Genomic DNA, 20,918 nt, shown 5'->3' with positions numbered 1-20,918 from the left:
GTCAGAGGAAATGGAAACCAGTCTGTCTCTTGCCTAGGCCTTTTGATAGGAGAGGGATGGGAACCCCTGATCAAGGTAATAAGGTCTTCGGCCATTTTGTGCATCTGTTTTTTTAGGCATGGAAATCTGTTCTGAAGAACGCTGTACTTGTTTCTTTGTCTTTAAAGCTGCTGTAGTCTTTGCTTTTGAAGTTGAAGTAGGCTTTACATATAGTTTCATAGTTTAGTACTAGGCTATCTGCCCTGGGGCATTTGTAAGCCTAGCCATAGTGATGTGGCTTTCGCCACCCCATGAAATGGTACAAAAATGCACAGAATAGATTTAGAATACTGTGCCTCTTTCTAGTAGTGACACAGTGAAGGTCCCCAAAACCGACGGCGAGGCTTCCGCTAAGCCAGTCGCCGGTTCTCAGTGAAGCGCTTTCGCAGCCCCTGACACCCGCTACCTCAGAGCCACAGGCCGCTGACTACTCCCACGTGGAGCCAGCTAGGCCCTCTGGATACTCAAGGTATTGATATAACTGTGTAGGTCTGAAAACACCCTCAGAAGCCGATGCCTGCTCAGCGGCTCCGGACACATCTGAGGTAAGATTTCCGAGTGTCCAATACCTTGAGTATCCAGAGGCCTAGCTGGCTCCACGTGGGAGTCGTCAGCGGCCTGTGGCTCTGAGGTAGCGGGTGTCAGGGGCTGCGAAAGCGCCTCACTGAGAACAGGTGACTGGCTTAGCGGAAGCCTCGCCGTCGGTTTTGGATCTCGGATGCCTGTCTTTCTCTTTTTCCTTGCATGTTTTAGAAACTCCGTTCGTCGGTTGTTCCGATGGCATTATGTAATTGAATTTTCGACCAAAGTAATGATAAGCAAATCAAAGCGACGCTTAATAGCGCGCTTGTTGAATCTAGCACAAAAATGACAGCTAGCAACGTTATGATCAGGGCATAGGCAAGGAATACAGTAAGAGTGATAATCCTTATGCGGTATTTGCTTCCCACAAGAAATACAATTGTTAACTTTTTCTGGCATCGGTCTGGAGCAAGAAAAAAGTTTCCCCAACAGGGTACTTAGCTTTAATGAAGACTTCGGATCTGAAATTAGTCTGTGAAAATCTCAGGAGTCGGCTGACCGGCACTTGCGAACTGCTTTTGCTTCGGGCACCGCGCGGCAAGAAAGACCAAAGAAAATGGCGTCGGCTGTGTCTTTTATACCCCTGGCGCACTGACGTCAGGGAAGAGGTGACAGCAACAGACGCCGGACCTGGACTTTGGAATTCTGGCCGACCGCGGGTCGCCTGCCAGCAGGATAACCCGACAGTAATGACTGCAACATTGAAACACGATGAACATCTCCATGGCAGACAGAGACTACAGTGGAATTAGTTCCTGCAAGTAAGTGGTGAGGGTCAGAATTTTGTCTGGGGTCAGGCAGGCCATCATTTGGGCTGCGAGTATCCTATAACTGAGGAACACATGGTCCTGGGATGGGTTCAGGTAAGATTTCTGTTGATTTACAGTGAACCCCAAACCCTTAAGCATGGTCATGGTGTAATCTAAGTGCTCTTGTACCAACCCTGGAAATGAGGCCTGAATGAGGAGATCATCCAAGTAAGGAAATATCCAAATGCCCTGCAGTCTGAAAAAGGCTAAGACTGGGACCAAGCATTTTGTCAATACTCTGGGAGCCATAGAGAGACCAAATGGCAAAGCATAGAATTGAAATTGTGAAAAATCCACAGAGAATCAAAGGAGTTTCCTGAAAAGTGGGTGGCCTGGGATGTGCAAGTAAGCATCTTTTATGTCCAAGGATATCATGTAAGCCTGAGGAAGAATCAGGGGTAAGACAGCAGGAAGAGTCAGCAGGGGGAAGGAAGGCACCATGAGAAATGTGTTTAGATGAGATAGGTCTAAGATAGGGCTCCAAGGACCTTCCCTCCTGGGGACTAGAAACATTCTGGAATAGAATCCTTTTCCCCTTAGGTCTGGAGGCACCTCTTGAATGGTGCCCTGGGATAACAGGGAATGCAGGACTTTAGGAAAGAAGGCCATTTGGTCTCAGTGGGGTTAGGGAATACCTCAAAAGTATGGTCTGGATTCCCAGGTCATGAAGTAAACTTGTCTGATAATGGTAAGGACCCAAGAGTCCTGGGTAATATGCTTCCAAGCTGGGAAGGGCAGAGAGAGACGAGCATATGGGTTTAGGGCCTAGTAGTCCGACTACCAGGTTTTGCCTGAAATGGCTGCTTTTGTGCAGGTGTAGAATGAGAGGATCTAGAAGGGGCCTGCTTTCTGGAATCCTTTCTCCCTTTGGAAGAGAGGTGTTTAGAGGACTTCCTAACAAAGTCTTGACAGGGTAGTTCCTCTGGAAGTGCGGAACAGGGGACATAAAGATGTCCCTAAGGTCTTGAAGTTCTTTGCCCTTTTCTTGAAGGCCCTTGAAGAGCTCAGCAGCAGCAGAGCCAAATAAGGGTTTATCTAAGAGTGCTTCCATATGTTTTGCTTTGATATCATCGGGCAAAGTCCGCAGCCTGAGCCAAGAATACCTTTTCAAGACTGAGCCTGATGCAGCTGCCCTGGCAAAGGACTCCACTGCATTGTAACTACATTTTACGGAGTATCTGATAACCCTGCCTGCAAGACTTAAGAAGGTTAATTATTTTGGACTTAAGGCAGCCTGTTAACTCTCCAAATTGCTTGATGGCACGAGGCAGCAAAGCCAATGCATACTTGGCCATACAAGTCTGATAGTTAATGGCCCTAACAGGTGGCAAAAGTATAAACTTTTTTGCCCAAAGTCTCCATAATTCTACTTTCCTTATCAGAGGGGAAATAAGGAAGTGGAGGGTATCAATTTGGAGGTACTATCAGCAGCCACAGAGATGGTAACTGGGTCTGCTGATGGGGCCTTAAACAGGAACTTGGCATCCTCAGGCACTGTGTAGAACCTCTCAGGGCATTTAGGTGCAGGAGGTTGGGAGACTAGGAATTTGAAGGCTGCCAGAAAGCATCTAAAAAGGCAGGTTGGACAGGGGGAATTGCAGAAGGGTTAAGAGACTCCATCTGTAAGAAGACATAATACCTCTTTTGTTTCTCAGATACCAGACTTCAATCCCATTTGAAATAGTCTTTCATTTGAACAATGGCCTCCCCAAAAGTGATATCGTCCCCAGGGGAGTCTGCTCCATTGGACTCCTCTTCTGGGGAAGCATACCCCAGAGGAGAAGCAATCTGAGAGGAACAGGTAGCAAGATTCATCCCCAGAGGAATCTTCATGCTCAGAGGACAGATCTTCCAAAGACCTTTTCCTAAGAGTGGTGGGAGAAGGGGCCTGGACCTGAGCTGGCACATGGCATAACGCCATGAAAGCATTCAAGAGGCCTTGGGTAAAGGCCTGCCAATCAGAGGCTTGTTCGGATGGAAGACCATGTTGTACCAGAGAAGTATAACTTGTTTTTCCTTTTTTAGGAGACTCTGACATACGGTGAAAGCATTCAAGAGGCCTTGGGTAAAGGCCTGCCAATCAGAGGCTTGTTCGAATGGAAGACCATGTTGTACCAGAGAAGTATACTTGTTTTTCTGTTTTTACTTTTTTAGGAGACTCCGATACACGGTGCAGAGTAGGGGGACCGGATGTCAGGCAACATTCCACAAGTCCAAAAGAACATCATCGTGGTCCACAATCTTCGGAAATAAGCTGTGCCCCCCCCCCCTCCAGCACCCAGGCTGGACGCCTGCGGTTCCCTCTGGGATGTGCTAGCAGTCTCCTTAATGGCTTCTGCAATGCTAACAGTCAAGGGAGAATCTGCGGTTTCCAACGTGGGGTCAGCTTTCATCAGCCTCAGGAGGGATGCATGGTGTAGAGGGAGCGGCCATGGTTTCGGGCCTAGGATTCCGGGCCCTCGAGTTGCTGCTCTTCCGAAGGTCCTGACGTCAGATCCATATCCCTTGCAAGGCGTTTCAGATGTTGATTCTCTAAATATAATCTAAGGGAAGCAAGCAGCTTCCAAATGTCTTCAGGACAAAGGCTTTGCAAATATCGCACGACATATGTTTATTCTGTCTAGGCCCAGAACAAGACCAGAGCTTGTGCATGTCTTTATGTGGAATCTGCCTTCCACAATGACACTTGCACTTTCTACTGGACATTAACTCACAAGAAAACAGTAGCAAAAGGTAATAAGCAACGCCTAAGGGGTACTTGTCTGAACACATATGAAGCACGAGATAACTTTCCCAAGCGAGTGACAATTGGAGCTGGTAGTCAAACAGTCGGCAGAGAAGTTTTGAGGTAGGTGTGTGCTGGCATCTGTTCATGGCCAATGTACACTTAGTGTGGCGAGCCGACACACATACCTACGCAGTAGCAATTTAACTTAACGGCTGGATGTACGAGTCAACCAGAGGTGGACTCCCTCATGTTATGGATACTGCAGCATACGAATAAGAAGGACATAATAGAATACCAAAAGAACCTCTGCCTTGACTGTTTCAACTAGGAAATAAATTATTCAAAAGAAAACACAACAGTGACCACTACAGCTACTGCAGTGCAGGCAAAACAAAAGCAGAACACAAATTGTAACAAATCACTTTAAAATAAATTTAGTGCTATGCTTATAAGAAAGTAGTCTAACATTCCAGCAAGCAACACTAAAGTCTTATCAGGTAGCACAAGCTGAATCCCGAAAGAAGCACACAAGCAAATATGGGTAAACTACCAGAAAATAGATACCAGTTATCAGCACAGAATGGCAATCTCCAGCTACTGCTTTTAAATGCACTTTTAAAACAGGCAGAATGCTCTGCTGCATTACAATCCATTATTACCTTAAGTCTTTCAATAGCTTCTTCCTGACAGATGACCTCATCTTCAGACCTGTCATATGGTCCCTGCTGGGCATCGTTAGTAACAGGAAGTAGCGCTGGGCAAGTCTCCATGGTAACTTTCGGGATCAAATTTGCAGCTTGGGGTTGACTGCCATCTTTGTTCTCATTAATTTTCATACCTGCTCAAAATGTCATAGCATTAAATTAAATACAACGCAAGGAAAATGGGTAGTTCAACCTAAACACACTGCTCTGCGATAAGGAACATAAAGCTTGTAAATCAGAGCAGGATTTATTTCTCCTTACTTCAGTGTGGACAGATTATACATGCTACACACAGTTAAGCTGGTTACTAATATTATGCAGTTTCTCCCGCACAGTATGTAATAAAGCCATATCACTTCCAGGGCTTTGTGGCTAAGAAATCACAGCAGTGCTTATCAAAGTAATCCAGCATGTGCAAACAAATAGCGTGTTCACTACTCTAGCACTACTGTGAGCTTTGCCTGGTAACAACCAATGGGGAAAGCAAGTGACCTAATGGTAGAAAGACCAGCACAGCATTACTAATGAAGTATGGCATTTGGTTACACTGGCGTTACAAAAATACTTGATCTTTCTTCAGTATTGATATTAGTGAAATCTTCAATAACTGACTGCCCATTTCTTGAGTAAATCACTATCAATAGTAATTTATGTCAGCACTTAATACTCTAACAAAACACATGAATCTCTAATCCATGCCTGTAAAACAGTCACTGTATCTGCACTAACTAGCATTGTTCATTTACTTTTATGAGGCTTCAGCAAACACCATTTTGTTATGTGCAGAAGTCAGAAAGGCAGAAACAAATGCAAAAGAAACAAAAAAGCAAACATTAAAAAAATATATACATATTTTCAAGTGCAAGCAGGAAATAGCAGCACCTACTTTCAAGGACTACACCAGATGTTCCCTGACAGAACAGCAGATCACGGAGTCTGGCCACCTCTTCCTTTAGTTCCCGAATAAGTCGGGCATTGGGGTCTTCATTTATAATAGCATTACATTTGATCTGCTTAGCACGGTCTGCATATCTACGAATAAGAAATGGAGAAAGAAGCAGATGTGACTTATGTGGGATGTTTAAAAATGAATTTGAGTTCAATGAATCACACGTGATAATGGAGGTGTTTTATTTTTCTCCCTTGCAAACAGCATACAAAATTCCAAAACACATGCTCCTTAACAATATTCTGAAAACATGCAATTCCCTAACTCTGTGAAGGTAGGAAAGGATTTAAAATAAAAGAAAAGCTGGAAATGCTTCAAAAGAGGTCTGTCGCTCTCCTCACCTGAGTGTACTGAGCGTTTCTTCATAGTTGATATCAGCTGGACTAAGAGCCGCAATCATCGCTGTTCGAGAATTACCCCCTGCAAGGAAAAAAACTGAAACATGGAACATGGAACACTGAACAGTATGAAAAGGGAAAAGAATATTAAGAAAAAAGTACAGTTTTGTACCTACCATAAATGTAGATGTTAGAGTGTATACCCTGCTGCAGTCATCACACTTGGGTTATCCTGTCGTCAGGCGGTCCCCGCAGTTGGCCTGAATTCCAAAATCTTGGTCCGGCGTCGGTTGCTGTCGCTTCTTCCCTGACGTCAGTGCACCAGGGGTATATAAGAGGCATCCGACGCCATTTTCTTCAGTTTTTCTTGCCCCAGATGTCAGGTGCCCCCCAAAAGATGGTCAGTAGATAGTACCAATAATAAAAGCTTAGCACAAACCAAACATCCCTCCAGCTATAAGCAAATACACCACAAAGGTTGTATCAGATTTTAAGTCATTGAAAGGTTTTAGTTAGGTCAGAGGGGATGGAGGGAGGGTAACCTGGACTGCAGCAGGGTATACACTCAAACATCTACATTTATGGTAGGTACAAAACTGTACTATGTTCATCGTGTTACCCTGCTGCAGTCATCACACTTGGGTAGAATTCCAAAGCTAAGGATGGGAGGTGGAGTCAAACAGGGTTAGAGGAGGCTAGAAGGCCCTGCAAAACTGCAGTGGCGAAGCCAGCTCTAGTCTTAGAGTAAAGTGGTAAGCGACAGTGTTTGGTGAAGGTGTGTACTGAACTCCAAGTTGCAGCTTCCAGAATATCCTTAGTTGGCACTCCCCTGAGGAAGGTTGTAGATGTAGCTGCTGCCCTGGAGTGGGGCCTTATGCTAGCAGGAACTGGTTTTCCATGATGGGTGTAGCAAAAACGTATGCAATGTCCTATCCATTTGGAAATGGTCTGTTTTGAGATCGCCTTTCCTTGTGATGCTGTAGCATAGGATACAAAAAGTTGGTCAGATTTTCTGAAAGCCTTAGTTTTATCCAAGTAGTAACGTAGTTGCCTGTGAATGTCCAAGGAATGCAGGAGTCTCTCTCCTTTGTTCTGTGGATTTGGAAAGAAGGTGGGTAAGTGGATGGTTTGATTTAGAGCCACACTGGATACCACCTTTGGCATAAAGGAGGGGTTAGTTCATAGAGAAACTCTGTCTTGATGAAAAATGAGGAAAGGCTCTACTGCCATTAGTGCCTGTAGCTCTGAGACTCTTCTGGCTGAAGTAATTGCTAGCAGCAGGGCAGTCTTCCATGATATAAACTTTGTCAGCTGAGAAAGCTGGCTCAAAAGGTGGCAGCGTAAGTTTTTTCAGAACAAAATTTAGGTCCCAAGTTGGTGTTGGCGCTCTCCTGGGAGGCCTAATGTTTTTTGCCCCTCTGAGATACTGCTTTAGGAGTGGATGTGAAAATAAGGGAGGGTCCGTGTTGTAGTGAGCTGAAATAGCTGAGGTGTGGATTTTAATAGATGAAAAAGAAAGGCCTTTGTGTAACATCTCAGTTAAATATTGTAGAATCTGAGGCATGTCCGGCTGAAGGGTATTTTGGCCTTTAGCTTGGTTCCAGGCGCAAAATCTTTTCCATTTGTCTGAGTAGGCTTTCCTGGTGCTGGGCCTCCTGGCCTCCAGAATGATATCCATAACAGCTTGTGAAAGAGGGGCTGGCTGGTTGCTTAGGTGATCTGCCATGCAGCCAAATTTAAGGTTTTGAGCTGGCTGTGTAGAATCCGACTCCTTGCTGTGTGAGTAGATGAGGAATTTGTGGTAAAATCCATGGTGGGCCCTGGGCCATGTTCCTTAGTAGTGGGTACCAGTGCTGGCGTGGCCAGTCCGGGGCAATGAGTATCATTCGAGGTCTCTCCATCCTGACTTTCAGCAGCACCTTTGTGAGAAGGGGCAATGGAGGAAAGGCATATACTGTCAGCATTTTCCAACTGAATGAGAGTGCGTCCACTTTCCAAGCTTGATGGGGAAATGTCCTTGTGCAAAATTTTGAAAGCTGATGGTTTTGGGGGTTGGCAAACAGGTCTATGTCTGGGCACCCCCATTTTTGAGTTATCATTGCAAATACTTGTGGATCCAGTTTCCACTCGTGGGGATCCATGATGTTTCTGCTTAGGTCGTCTGCCTAATGTGTTCTTTTTTCCTGGCAGGAATTGAGCTTGTAATTGAACTTGCTAAGCCAGTGCTGTGTTCCACAAGGTCATTGCTTGCCTGCATAGAGGGTAGGAGTGTGTACCCCCTTGTTTATGTACCACATTACTGTGGTGTTGTCTGTCCTTATTATAAGCTGTCCTGGATGTAAGAGGTCCTTGAAGGCTGTCAGAGTATTCTGTACAGCTAGCATTTCTTTTTGATTGATGTGCAGATTCCTTTGATCTGCAGTCCATATGCCTTGAACGCACCGTCCTGCCATGTGTGCCCCCCAGGCATAGTCCGATGCATCTGTTGTCATAGTTTGCCTGGCTGGGGGTAAGGTGAAAGGCTGACCCTTGTTGAGGTGACATGCCTGTGACCACCATAGAAACTCCTGTTGAAGGCAGGGAATGAGAGGTATCATTGTTTCAAAGCTGTGGCTGTGTTGAGTCCATACGCTTTTCAGGTACCATTGTAATTTCCTCATATGCAGTTTTGCAAATGGTATTAGTAGTATGCAAGATGCCATGAAGCCCAAGGCCTGCAGAATTTTTCTTGTAGGGAGTTGGGTCTTTGTTGCCATTATTTTGAAGTATTGAGTTAGTTGTAGTTGTTTGTCTGGTGTCAGATAAGCCATCTGGGCCGTTGTATTCAAGCTGGCACCCAGGAATGTCATTTTGTGAGGGCACTAGTTTTGATTTCTTTTTGTTTACTGTGTACCCTCGGCAACTTAGAAGGTGTTTTACAAAAGTCAGATGTTGTAAGAGAATGTCCTTGCTTTCTGCTTGGATGAGGCAGTCGTCCAGGTATGGGTATATTTGAATTCCTCTTTGTCTGCAGTATGCAATTACTGGTGCCAGGCATTTTGTGAAGACCCTGGGTGCAGTAGATAAGCCAAAGGGCAGTGCAGAGAATTGGTAATGGGTTGAACCTGCAATGAAACGGAGGTATCTTCTGCAATTCTGTCTGATAGGGACATGCAGGTATGCCTCCTTGAGGTCCAACGTTACTAGCCAAGTTTTCTTGCCCAACATGGGAAGAAGCTGCTGTAGTGTTAGCATCTTGAATTTGGGTACTTGCAAGAAGGTGTTTAGAATTAAAGGTCCAGAATGGGTCTCCAAGCATTGTCCTTTCTGGGGACTAGAAAGAGCCTTGAGTAAAATCCTAGGCCTTGCTCCTGTGTAGGTACCAGTTGAATGGCTCTCATGTCCATGAGAGCTGTAATTTGTTTTTGTGGCTTTGCCCATTGATTTTGTGGCAAGTTTGGCATTCCTTTTATCCTTGGCAAGGTGTGGAAATGGAATCTGTATCCTTGTGAGATAATGTCTAGGACCCATTTGTCCTTTGTGACGATGCGCCAGTTGTCTATAAAAAATGCTAATTTTCCTCCCAAGGGAGCTGCCAAGAGAGTTTTGCTTGGCAGTTTGAGGTTTAAGTCATTGTGTTTGTCTTCTAGTAGTTTGGGACCTGTCTTCTCCTCCCTTCTGTGTTGCAGTGCCCCATTGGCGAGGTTTGTAAGGGATTTGTGCTTGTCCTCTGCCCCTTGGGCGTCTGTATTTACCCCTCTGTGGTCTGTCAGAAGCTGGAAAGGACCAATTTTTTTGCTGGCCAATTTCTGCTGAAGCATGGGGGTTGTACCTGTAAGAAATCTTTGACCGTCTGCATAGATTTTACCTTATCATCCATTTTCTTTAAAATCTCTTCTGCTTTAACCCCAAATAAGACATCCTGCTGTAAGGGTGCATCTAGTAACTTTGCATTAACATGATCAGGCAGAGTTTGTTCCTTTAACCAAGCATGCCTACGTATAACAGACCCAGTAACAGCTGCTCTACAGGAAGCTTCCAAGGAATCAAATCCACATTGTAAAGTATGTTTGCCCACCTGTTCAGCTGCATGCAACAGATCCTGCATTTCTTTGAATTCAGACTGTTAAGGGTGCGTGCTCATCTTTTGTTTTATTTGAGACATTAGGAATTGCTGGTATTTCAGCATGTGAAATTGACAATTTAGTGCTCTCATAGCTAGAGTAGCTGAGGTGTAAACCTTCTTCCCCCACCTATCTAGTGCTCTGGAGTCCCTTTCAGAGGGTACAGGATTTTTAGCCATAGAAGCCTTAGCCCCTTTGGGGCCCTGGGAGATAGTCTCTGGATCAGCAACAGGGCTTTTGTAAAGGAATTTGTGTGAGTCAGGCACTCTATAATATCTATCTGGTTTGGCTGGAGCAGGAGGCAGAGAATCTGGACTTAGACTAGATTCTAAGTAAACATCACACACAATGTCCAAAAACTGGAGGGATAGCAAGTGGTCTGTGCTGGGGGAGTAAAAGAAACTCTCTGAGCCTTTTCTTTGAGTCGGAGTAGTCCTGACCTTCTCAGTGGAAATGTTCCCTCATGGTATGTAAGGTTTTCCCAAAGGAATAGTCTTCAGGGGGAGAAGCTGAGGGAATGGAATCTTCAGCATCAGAATCTTCATAAGGGGGAAAGGAGTAAACCTGTTCCTTAGAGGAGCCTGAGGAAATAGACACTTGATCAGAGGAGGCATAATCCTCCTCTTGTCTAGGCCTTTTGTCTGGGGGGGATTGGGAACCCCTGATTAAAGAAATCAAATCTTCAGCCATTTTAAGCATCTGTTTCATAGGCATGGGGCCTTGAACTGGAGACTGATGTGCAGTCTTTTTTGGTTTTAGAGGAGTCTTAAGCTTAGCATAAGATTTTATGTCGAGAGTAGTTGGTCTGAAGACACCTTCTGTAACCAAAGGTGTTTCCGCAGCACCGGCTTCTCCTTCTGCAATGTTGTCGGTAGGGCCTAAAGAAAATGGCTGCGTCGGCCTAGAACTCTCTGCTTGAGAATCCAAAGTGGTCTGGGGTTCCAATTCTGCAGTCGTCAAGGGCTGTGTAGGCGCCTCACTGAAAACCGGAGAACCGGCGACCAGCCCAGCCGAGGCCTCGAAGTCTGGCTTGGATCTAGGCTGCCTGTCTTTATCTTTGTGCTTTTTATGCATGCTGGTAGTCGGTTGCTCCGACGGCATAGTGTAATTAAATTTCCTACCGAAGTAGTGTCGTGCAAAATCAAAGCGTCGCTTTATAGTTCGTTTATTGAACCTAGCACAAAACCGACAACCAGGGACGTCGTGGTCTGGGCCTAGGCAAGGTATACAATAAGAATGAAAGTCATTTTGAGGTATTTGCTTCCCACAAGAAATGCAATTGTTAACTTTTTCTGACATCGGACTGAGGCAAGAAAAGGTTCCCCAATGGGGTACTTAGCTTTGAAGACTTCGGAATGAAATTCGATTCGAAAATCTCAGGTGTTGGCCGACCGGCACTTGCAAACTGCTTCTGCTTCGGGCACCGCGCGACAAGAAAGACTGAAGAAAATGGTGTTGGATGCCTCTTATATACCCCTGGCGCACGGACATCAGGGAAGAAGCGACAGCAACTGACGCCGGACCAAGACTTTGGAATTCAGGCCGACTGCGGGACCGCCTGACGACAGGATAACCCAAGTGTGATGACTGCAGCGGGGTAACACGATGAACATCTCTACTGAATCTAACTGTACACATTAAATTTCTATAAACAGGCTAACAGATGTACAGGCAAATAAGTCTTTAGTCCAACAGTGTAAGGAAGGCTGGTAGATGCAGTGATCAATGTGGCACACTGGGGAAGGGCGTCACAGGATGATGTAATGAAAAAAAAAAGGGGGGAAAACTGCAAGTTCATCATTACTGGATGAAAAGTTGACTGCTTATCACACCAACTACCACCCACACAGTGAAATGTCTGTAAATGAGGCTATGGTAGGATTCCATGGTAGACTATCTTTCCATTGGTTTACGCCTACAAAATCTCATTAATATGGCATTGAAGAATACATGCTGGAAGGTGCACTGTGTTCACTACTCGTGATGGGATGTCAGAACATGGTCAGGCACACAACACTGTCAGACACCTTAATGAGGACCTTTAGGGTGGACATATAAATATTTTATTTCACAATTACTTTCTGCTTGTCATGCTGGTGCAGCATCTACTGAAAAAAAAAGTTATGTACCTACCATAACGTTCCATGTTAGTTGTCTTCATCTCGCCTTCTTTCTTGCTGGCTGGGATCAGAGCCGATCCTCGGCTCCGACTCGGCCATCTTCTATAGCTTGAGAGCTGTTTACTGGCTTGAGGCTACCCCTTATCCCATGATACCTAGCGCTAGCTACCCAGATCTCGTTTGAAATAGCTAACCCTAGCCATAGCTAGAGAATGAATCTCTCCAAACAAAAGGCTGAGCACACCTGTTATGCTCTCTAAGTCAGTACAGGAAACAACCAGAGAACACTCAGCCAGTGAAACTTGAACTCCTCTCGGTCCAACAGGACAGGAGGATGGAGGGTGGGACGCAAGAAAGAAGGCGAGATGAAGACAACTAACATGGAATGTTACGGTAGGTACATAACTTCTTTATGTTAAGTTGTCTATCTCGCCTTCGTTCTTGCTGATTGGGACAGCGTCCCTGGTATCTATAATCCTGGGCGGCTCATTGGAACAAACTTTTCAGAACAGTGGAACCAAAGTTAGCTCTGCTCCTGGAGACCATATCTAGTTTGTGATGAGAAATAAAGCTATGAGGGTTTGCCCACGTAGCAGCTGCACAGATAGAGTCCATGGGCAACCTAGACTGGAAGGCTACAGAGGTGGCCAAAGCCCTTGTAGAATGACCTTTTGGTTTGCTAGATAACTCTGTTTCTCAGTTGATAGATGAAGGTAATAATGTGAGACAACCACCTGGATAAGGTCACTTTGGAAACTGGGAGACCTTGTTTGCCCAGAGCATAGGAAAGGAATAGTTGGTCCGACTTCCTTATATCCTTCGTCCTATGCAGGTACAAACGCAGTTGTCTATGAACATCCAGTTGATGTAATTTGTATTCTGCCTTGTTGGTGTGGTTGGGAAAAAAACAGAGGTAGGTCTATAGATTGGTTTAAATTATTTTCTGAGCAGACTTTTGGAAGAAAAGAGGGATTAGTCCTCAGAGCAACCTTGTCCTTATGAAAAACTAAGTATGGAGGATGGACACATAGTGCCTGAAGTTCAGAGATGCGTCTGGCTGAAGTAACAGCTACCAGAAAGAGAGTTTTCCAAGACAGAAACTTAATGGAGCAGGACGCTGCAGGTTCAAAAGGGGGCTAAATTAAGGAGGTTAGTACCAAATTTAGGTCCCAAGGAGGAGGGGGATCTCTCACTGGGGGTCTAAGGTGAGTAGTTCCTCTTAGAAAAGCTTTACATAGCTTATGAGACATGATGTTTGCATTAGAGAACCCAACATGAAAGTTTGAAATGGCCGCTAATTGAACCCTGATTGTAGCAGAAGCGGACCCAGAATGAAAAAGTTCTGCTAGGAACTCCAAGATTTCGTGGACTGGGGCTGAAAAGGAATGTTCCTAGCCTCTGCCCAACAAGAAAAACGTTTCCATTTGCTAGCATAAGTCCTTCTAGTGGCGGACTTGTGCAAGGAGACAATTTCACATACGGCCGGGGAAATTCTGGGAAGCCTCGCTAAGGTTGGAAGTGGAGCAACCAAACTGTGAGCTGGAGTGTTTGGAGGGATTGATGCAGCCCGCCTGATTGATGAATCAGTAGATCTGGAATCGGATCCAGAGTCCAGGGCTGATCGAGAAGGCAATGGTGCAGGAACGGAAACCATATCTGTCGAGGCCAGCAGGGGGCAATGAGGATAATTTTGCAGCCCAACGATACTGCTTTCTGTATGAGTTTTGGAATCAGGGGAAACGGAGGAAAAGCATAAAGAAGTTCCTGAGGCCAATCGTGGACTAGAGCGTCTCTGGGTGTGTGACCTGGAAGCGGAAGAAGGGAGAAGTAGTTGCTGCATTTGCTGTTGAAGGGGGGTGGCAAAAAGATCGCAGCAAGACTGTCCCCATTTGCGGAAGATCACATCCACAACTACCTGATTCAGAGACCACTCGTGAGGCATGAGAATAGCTCTGCTGAGCCTGTCCGCCATGACGTTGGACCTCCCAGTGATGTGCGTTGCAATCAGAAATCGTTGGGAGGAAATCGCCCACTGCCAGAGTCTGAGTGCTTCTCGGCATAGGGGGTAGGACCTGGTTCCGCCCTGCTTGTTGATGTACCACACCACTGACATGTTGTTTGTTTGAATTGCAATGGTCCCAGAAGGGAGAGAGTCCTGAAGAGCTTGCAATGCTAGGAGCACGGCTCTCATTTCTAGGACGTTTATATGCAGATGGTACTCGTGAGGCTGCCAAGTGCCTTGGACTGTCCTGCCCTGATAATGCCCCACCCCCCACCCCACCCTATCATCAGGGAGGCGTCTGTGGTCATTGTGGCAACCGGAGGGAGCTGAATGAAGGGTCTGCCCTGAGTCACTAGTGAGGAGACCATCCACCAGGAAAGGTGCCTTTTGCATGCTTCTGTAATCATGATCATGTGAGACATGGGCAGCTGTTAGAAAGACCACTGTGTGAACAGAAGCCACTGAAGGATCCTCACGTGAAAGCAGGCCAGTGGGATTAGAATTGCTGCTGCCATGGAACCCAGAGTTTGAAGGACGAACCTGACTTGGATCCTTTTGCTCTGCATTAGAATTTGTACTTGCTGGCGAATTAAAAATACCCTGTCTGGCGGAAGCCTTGCGGACATGTTTCTTGTGTCTAAGTCTGCTCCTATATAGGTGATAGATTGACAGGGCAACAAGGCAGATTTTTCAAAGTTTATTGTGATGCCTAGCTGGGAGCAGATTATGACTGTGTAGACCCTGGCTTGCAGAAGTTGATGCCTGGTAGTAGCAGTGAGGAGCCAGTCGTCTAGATATGGAAACATCTGGAATCCTTGACGTCTCAGGTGAGCTGTGACCACTGTCATACATTTGGTGAACACCCTGGGGGCTGTGGTGAGACCAAAGGGCAGAGCTCTGAACGATAATGACGGTCTCCCAGCCGGAAGCGAAGGAATCTCCTGGAGCACCTGTCCATTTTGATGTGAAAATATGCATCCTGAAGATCTATGGAGCACATCCAATTGTCCTAACCCAGAACGGGTAGAATGGACTGTAGCATGACCATCCGAAACTTTGTTCTTTGAACGGTCTTGTTTAGTCTGCTGAGATCCAGAATCGGTCTCCAGTCCCCTGTCTTTTTTGGTACCAAAAAGAACCTTGAGTAAGTTCCAGATCCGTATTGGTCTGCCGGGACTTCCTGGATGACTCTTTTTTTCTAGCAGTTTTGAAACTTCTATGACTGCTTGGTCCCTCAGATTGGGTGATACATATGGAAGGGATTTGCTTGACGGTAAGGGGGGGTTGAGAAAAAGGAATTTTGTAACCTCTGGATATGATTGACTGTACCCATTTGTCGTGTGTTAAATTTTGCCAGGCTTTTGGGTACAGTGAAAGTCTTCCCCCAACTGCCTCCAGAGGTGAGCAGCCGGGCAACCCTTCATGGATGCTGAAAGGGCTTCTCAGAGAAGGATTCTCTGCTGCCCTGGTTCTGTGGATCCCCCCTGCCACGAGGGCGGCATCTGTTGTTTCCTCCTCTGCCCCTGGAGGAAAAATCACTACGTGTGTCAGGCGAGGCTCCCTGGGATTTCCGGAACCACATTTTACCACTCTTCTGACCCTTGGGGTAATGGTCTGGAAGGAGTGGAAAAATGGACTTCCACGGCAGAGAGAGTCTTGCCTTCTTGCTCACACCTAGTCAAGGCGTTTTTCACCTGTGGTCCAAAAAGAAAGGAACCATCAAAGGGGTGCTGGTGAATGATGCTCTAAAAGGTTCCGCAAAATTACACAGGCGCATCCATGCGCGTCTCCTAAGGGCCACTCCTGTACCCGCGGCTCTACTCGCACCATCGGCTGCATAAGAAATGAGCCTCATGGAGGAGTTGACTACAGAATTAAGGGCCTCCAGCTGGGAAGCCACTTTAGCTTGAGCCCCTTCAGCTGATGGATCTTGAAGGGTATCTCCAAGCTCCTTAAGGAGATCCCTCTGAAGCCGGGTAAAATGGCATAAGTAATTTAGTGACCTCATAGAAAAGGTCGCTGAAGCAAACATTCACTTCCCGTATCTATCCACAGTCCTAGACTCCTTGTTAGGAGGATGGACAGACAAAGAAGTTTCCGTTAACTCTTTGTTTTGTGGCTGCTGCTATCACCATGGCATCCACAGGAACACCTTTGGTAAGGAACTGCTTATCAAGGGGTGCACTGATAAACTTGCCGGGTCTCCTCGGGGTTGGTTCCACTGTATCCGGGACTGACCAAGCCTTTCGAGCCACCACTGACATGAGTGGATCAAAAGGTGGACAAACCGAGGAGGTGGAAGGTCAGGAACCAAATGCATCCAGGAATACAGACTCATCCTCAGTAGGGGCTAGGGGATTCCAGTTCCCCCTCTGCTTAAGCACTTCTTGGATGTCTGAGAAAGAAACATCTTCAGAGGGGGATCTCGAGGACCCTTCCGATTCATCTAAGTCTGTATCAGAGGTGACAGACTCAGGTGAGTCAATGTGCTTCCTCTTGCACTTCTTCTGAGGGGGCTCCTCTGAATGATCAGGGGAGGCCTCAGAAGAAGAGGTAACACCCAATGGGGTGCCCTGGAGCGCCGGTTCCCCACGCTTGGGGTCTAGAGGAGTAGCAGAGGTTGGCGCAAGCACTAAAGGGGACGGAGCCGGTGGGGTCGATCGTGGAGCTGACTCAGAGGCCAGCACACTCCTCATGACATCGAAGGCATCCCTGCCATGATGCAGAGAAGGCTCTGGTTCCGAGGAAATGGGAATCCTTCTCCGCATCGAGGGAGACGGCTCCGAGGCCGATGTAGGAGGCGAGCTCACCTGCGCCGAAGCTCCGAGAGGGAGAACGGGGACGGACAAGGGACCGATGCCACTCGCCCCCTCGGAGCCAACGAGGGAGCCTCGGCACCCAGATCCCTCAATGGATGGCACCATCGAGGGAATCGGAGGAGACGACGGAACCGAAGGAGAAATAGTTATCGGAGCTGATGGTTCCACAACTCGAATCCCAATGAAGTCCGGCTCCGAGCTCAAGGGAGTCGGAGGAGGAACATCACTAGAAGTGGACGGAGCCGACACCTGTTGAGGAGGGCTGGACAAGATCTTAGCAAGTGCCTGCGACTTCAGCAACTTACTGACCACTCTTCTCCACGTCGTGATCCGAGAGCCTAGAGGACCGAGAGGAGTGGGAAGATCTGTGACTGCGCTCTCACTCTGAAGCAGGGGAGACAGAGGAGCCGAATGTATGGATTCCAGGTAAGGGGACCTTAACCTTTTGTGGCTCCGCGACGGCTCCGAAGATTCTGATGGAGCCGATGGGGAGATAGTCTCATCGGTTCCGGCCGGAACCGAAGTAGCAGGTAAAGTTAGAACCAATGACTGCTCCGAGCTTGGAGCCGACAATTTGGTATTTTTTGGGGATTTCACAGGCTGAGTCTTGGCCGGTGAATCCTGGGGATTTAAAAGACCCCTAAGAATAAGCTTATTCTTACGCTCCTGCAGAACTCTTGGACTAAATGCATGGCATATAGAACAAGAGTCCTGCAGGTGCACTTCACCTAAGCAATAGACGCAAGAAGTGTGCCCATCTGTCAGAGACATTTTCTGACAGTATGAGTCACACTTCTTGAATCCAGACACCTTGGATTCTTTAGACATCCTGTATCCAACAAAATATCTCAAAAGATACTACACTGATCTTAGCCAAAAGGCCGATAAACGAAAACAAAATACCACAACACCAATATCAACAAAAAGAAAAAACACAGTATACTACAGCTAAAGCTAAAGATTTTTTTTTTTTTTTTAAACTAGGAAGCCTCTAACTTAAACTGCAACCTAAAAGGATAGAGAGAGGGGGGAGGGGAAGAACTCTCTAAATTAAATGAGTTCTGAAGGAAAGGAACTACTACAACACACTAAACTAATGACAATAGTATAAGACTAAAAGTTAACTATAACTCTTAAGAAAAAAAAATTGTTTTAAGAAAAAAGTTCTATAATAAACTAATATGAGCCTGAGCCAGTAAAACGACACCTCGCAGCTGAAGCGGCAAATGAGATCTGGGTAGCTAACGCTAGGTGGTATGGGATAAGGGGTAGCCTCGAGCCAGTAAACAGCTCTTGAGCTATAGAAGATGGCAAAGTCGGAGCAGAGGATTGGCTCCGATCCCAACCAGCAAGAACGAAGGCGAGATAGACAACTTAACATCTGTGATTATACTGCTCCAGCACAAGGAGAAACAAGTCTGGATGGCGAACAGACACAGCCCAGAACACAACGTGAATGTTTAAAGGTGGTGACTATACACCATCTCCCATGTGGCCTTTAATTTCTATAGGCAAGAAATGACAACACCATATAAGCAATAGCTCTTATGACTAATTACTGAGATAAAGATTCAAAGTTGCACAATGTCTAGTTGTACCAATGTGCAACACTTGCATCAATTTACAGGTTCCAACCATCTGCAAGCACAGTACACATTCAATGAAAAAGGCCAAAAAATGGTGGAAAACAATATTTTGGCTCCTGTGGTATGCACCAGAGGGGAAAACATTTTTCTTACTTTGTGTGTGTGAAAACCATGCAGTGGGTGAGTGACACCCACAAGACAACCTATGCACAGGAAAGCATTTAATAGCTTACTTATAAATAGATACTTATGACACAAAATGATGTCTGACAGGATAAAATAATCTGTCAAACTGGGGAAGAAAGCCTGGAGTGTCTAGCCATCACATGACTGGGGGAAACGATATGATCAGCTTGAGGCTGTTGATTTCTGGCAGTTTCATCCCTGTCAGATGAAAAAGAAGGTCTGGACGTGGATCCAGCATCCAAAGTGGATAAAGAAGATGAGGCCAAGAGGATTTTGACCCAAACCTGATGAGGTCAAATGCAATGAGGACAACTGTGCTCTTCAATCAGGATACTTTCTGTAGAAATTTGGGCATGAGAAGTAATGGGAGATAAGCATAAAGGAGATCCGACGGCCAATTATTGACTAGAGCATCTCTTGGTGACTTCCCCCTGTGGAGGGATCACGTCGCAAAACCTGCTGCACTTGAGGGGAGAAGCTAAAAGATCACAGCATGGTGGGCTCCACCGATGAGAAATCTTTTCACCACAGTAACTGAACATCACTTGTGAAGCATCAAAATGGACCTGCTTAGTCTGTCCGCAAGTGTGTTGTTTTTCCGCAGTATAGGCATTGCCAAGGTCACCCAATGCATGCTCTCATTGCCTCTCGACACAAAGGGTAAGATCTGGATCCCTCATGTTTGTTGATATACCAGATTACTGACATGTCTGTATGTACTGCAATTATCTCTGAAGGCAGAACATCTTGAAAAGCCTGCAATGCTAGTAGGACAGCTTTCATCTCCAGGACACCGATATGCAAAATAGGCCTCTTCTGGGGTCACGCACATTGGACTGTCCTTCCCAAAAAATGCCCCCACCCACCCAATTTGACAGGTGCATGTGGTAACTGTAGCTACTGGCTGTGAAAGAACAAAGGGACAACCATGAGAAACTTTTTCTGAATGAAGCTACCAAAGAAGATATTCCTTGCAAAGTTTGGAAATTTTGAATGGAGTGCTTAGAGGATGCTGAAGAAGAGACCACTGTACTGAAGGGGTCCATTGTAGGACCTGCATACAAAACCTGGCTAAAATAAACCACAGTTATCACTGCTGCCATCGACCCTACCACTTGGAGGACTAGTCTTGCTGTGGGATAAGAAAGGGACATCACTTTCATGACCTGACAGTATGAACTTTTGTTAGAGGAAGCAAAGCTATCTGGTTGATAGTGTAGACAAGCACCTAGTAACTCCAGTGTCTAAGCAGGTGTAAGCTGTGATTTGGTGTAACTGACTGTGATGCCCAACGAATTACATAACTGAAGCAAATAATCCCTTGCCTGAATCAACAAATGCCTGGATGAGGTGGGTCAGGGGCCAGTTGTCTAAGTATGGAAACGCACACAATCCCAAACAGTCTTAGGTGAGCCGCTACCACCGCCATGCATTTGATGAACACCCTGGGGGCTGTGGGAATTCCAAAGGACAGTGCTCTGAACTAGTAATGGCTTTCTCCCAGCTGGAAGCACAGGTATCTTCTGGACCCCCTGTGCTTTTTGATAAGATAGTACACATTTTCAAGGTCTACTGAGCACATCCAAAATGGACTGAATTGTGACCATTTAGACCTTTGAGTATTTTACATACTGGTTGAGCTGGCTGTGCTCCAGAATCAGTCTCAAGTCCCCCTGTCTTTTTTGATACTAAAAAGAATCTTGAGTAAGTTCTAGATATTTGGTGATCTTGGGAGACTTTCTGAACTACTTTTCTAGCAGCTTTTCTATTTCCAAGGCTGCTGCCTCCCTCTGACTGGGTGGAACCATCAGGGATGTTTTTTGTTTTTGCTGGAGGAATTTAGGAAAATGGTATAAAATAACCTCTAGATATAATTTTCTGCACCCAACTGTATGTGTGATGGATGACAATGCTTCTGGGGGTGCAGAGATTAGCACCTGCACCTCCTGACCA

At 46.0% G+C, this 20,918-nt stretch overlaps 1 protein-coding gene across 1 annotated transcript in view; it reads right to left on the bottom strand.

Moving 5' to 3' along the window:
- The window catches only part of KIF1C (kinesin family member 1C), a gene marked incomplete in the record, with an annotated part of 1,373,479 nt that overhangs the window by 317,153 nt on the left and 1,035,408 nt on the right, over positions 1-20,918 (bottom strand). The window contains 3 exon segments of the mRNA XM_044077100.1: positions 4,818-4,996; positions 5,749-5,894; positions 6,153-6,231. Coding sequence (XP_043933035.1) covers positions 4,818-4,996; positions 5,749-5,894; positions 6,153-6,231 — 404 coding nt within the window.

Source organism: Protopterus annectens, chromosome 7.part0 (genome assembly GCF_019279795.1).
Source record: "Protopterus annectens isolate FY-2018-M chromosome 7.part0, PAN1.0, whole genome shotgun sequence".
NCBI lineage: Eukaryota > Metazoa > Chordata > Ceratodontiformes > Protopteridae > Protopterus > Protopterus annectens.
Note: the sequence above shows the minus strand (reverse complement) of the source record. Positions and strands in the feature narration are given on the sequence as shown.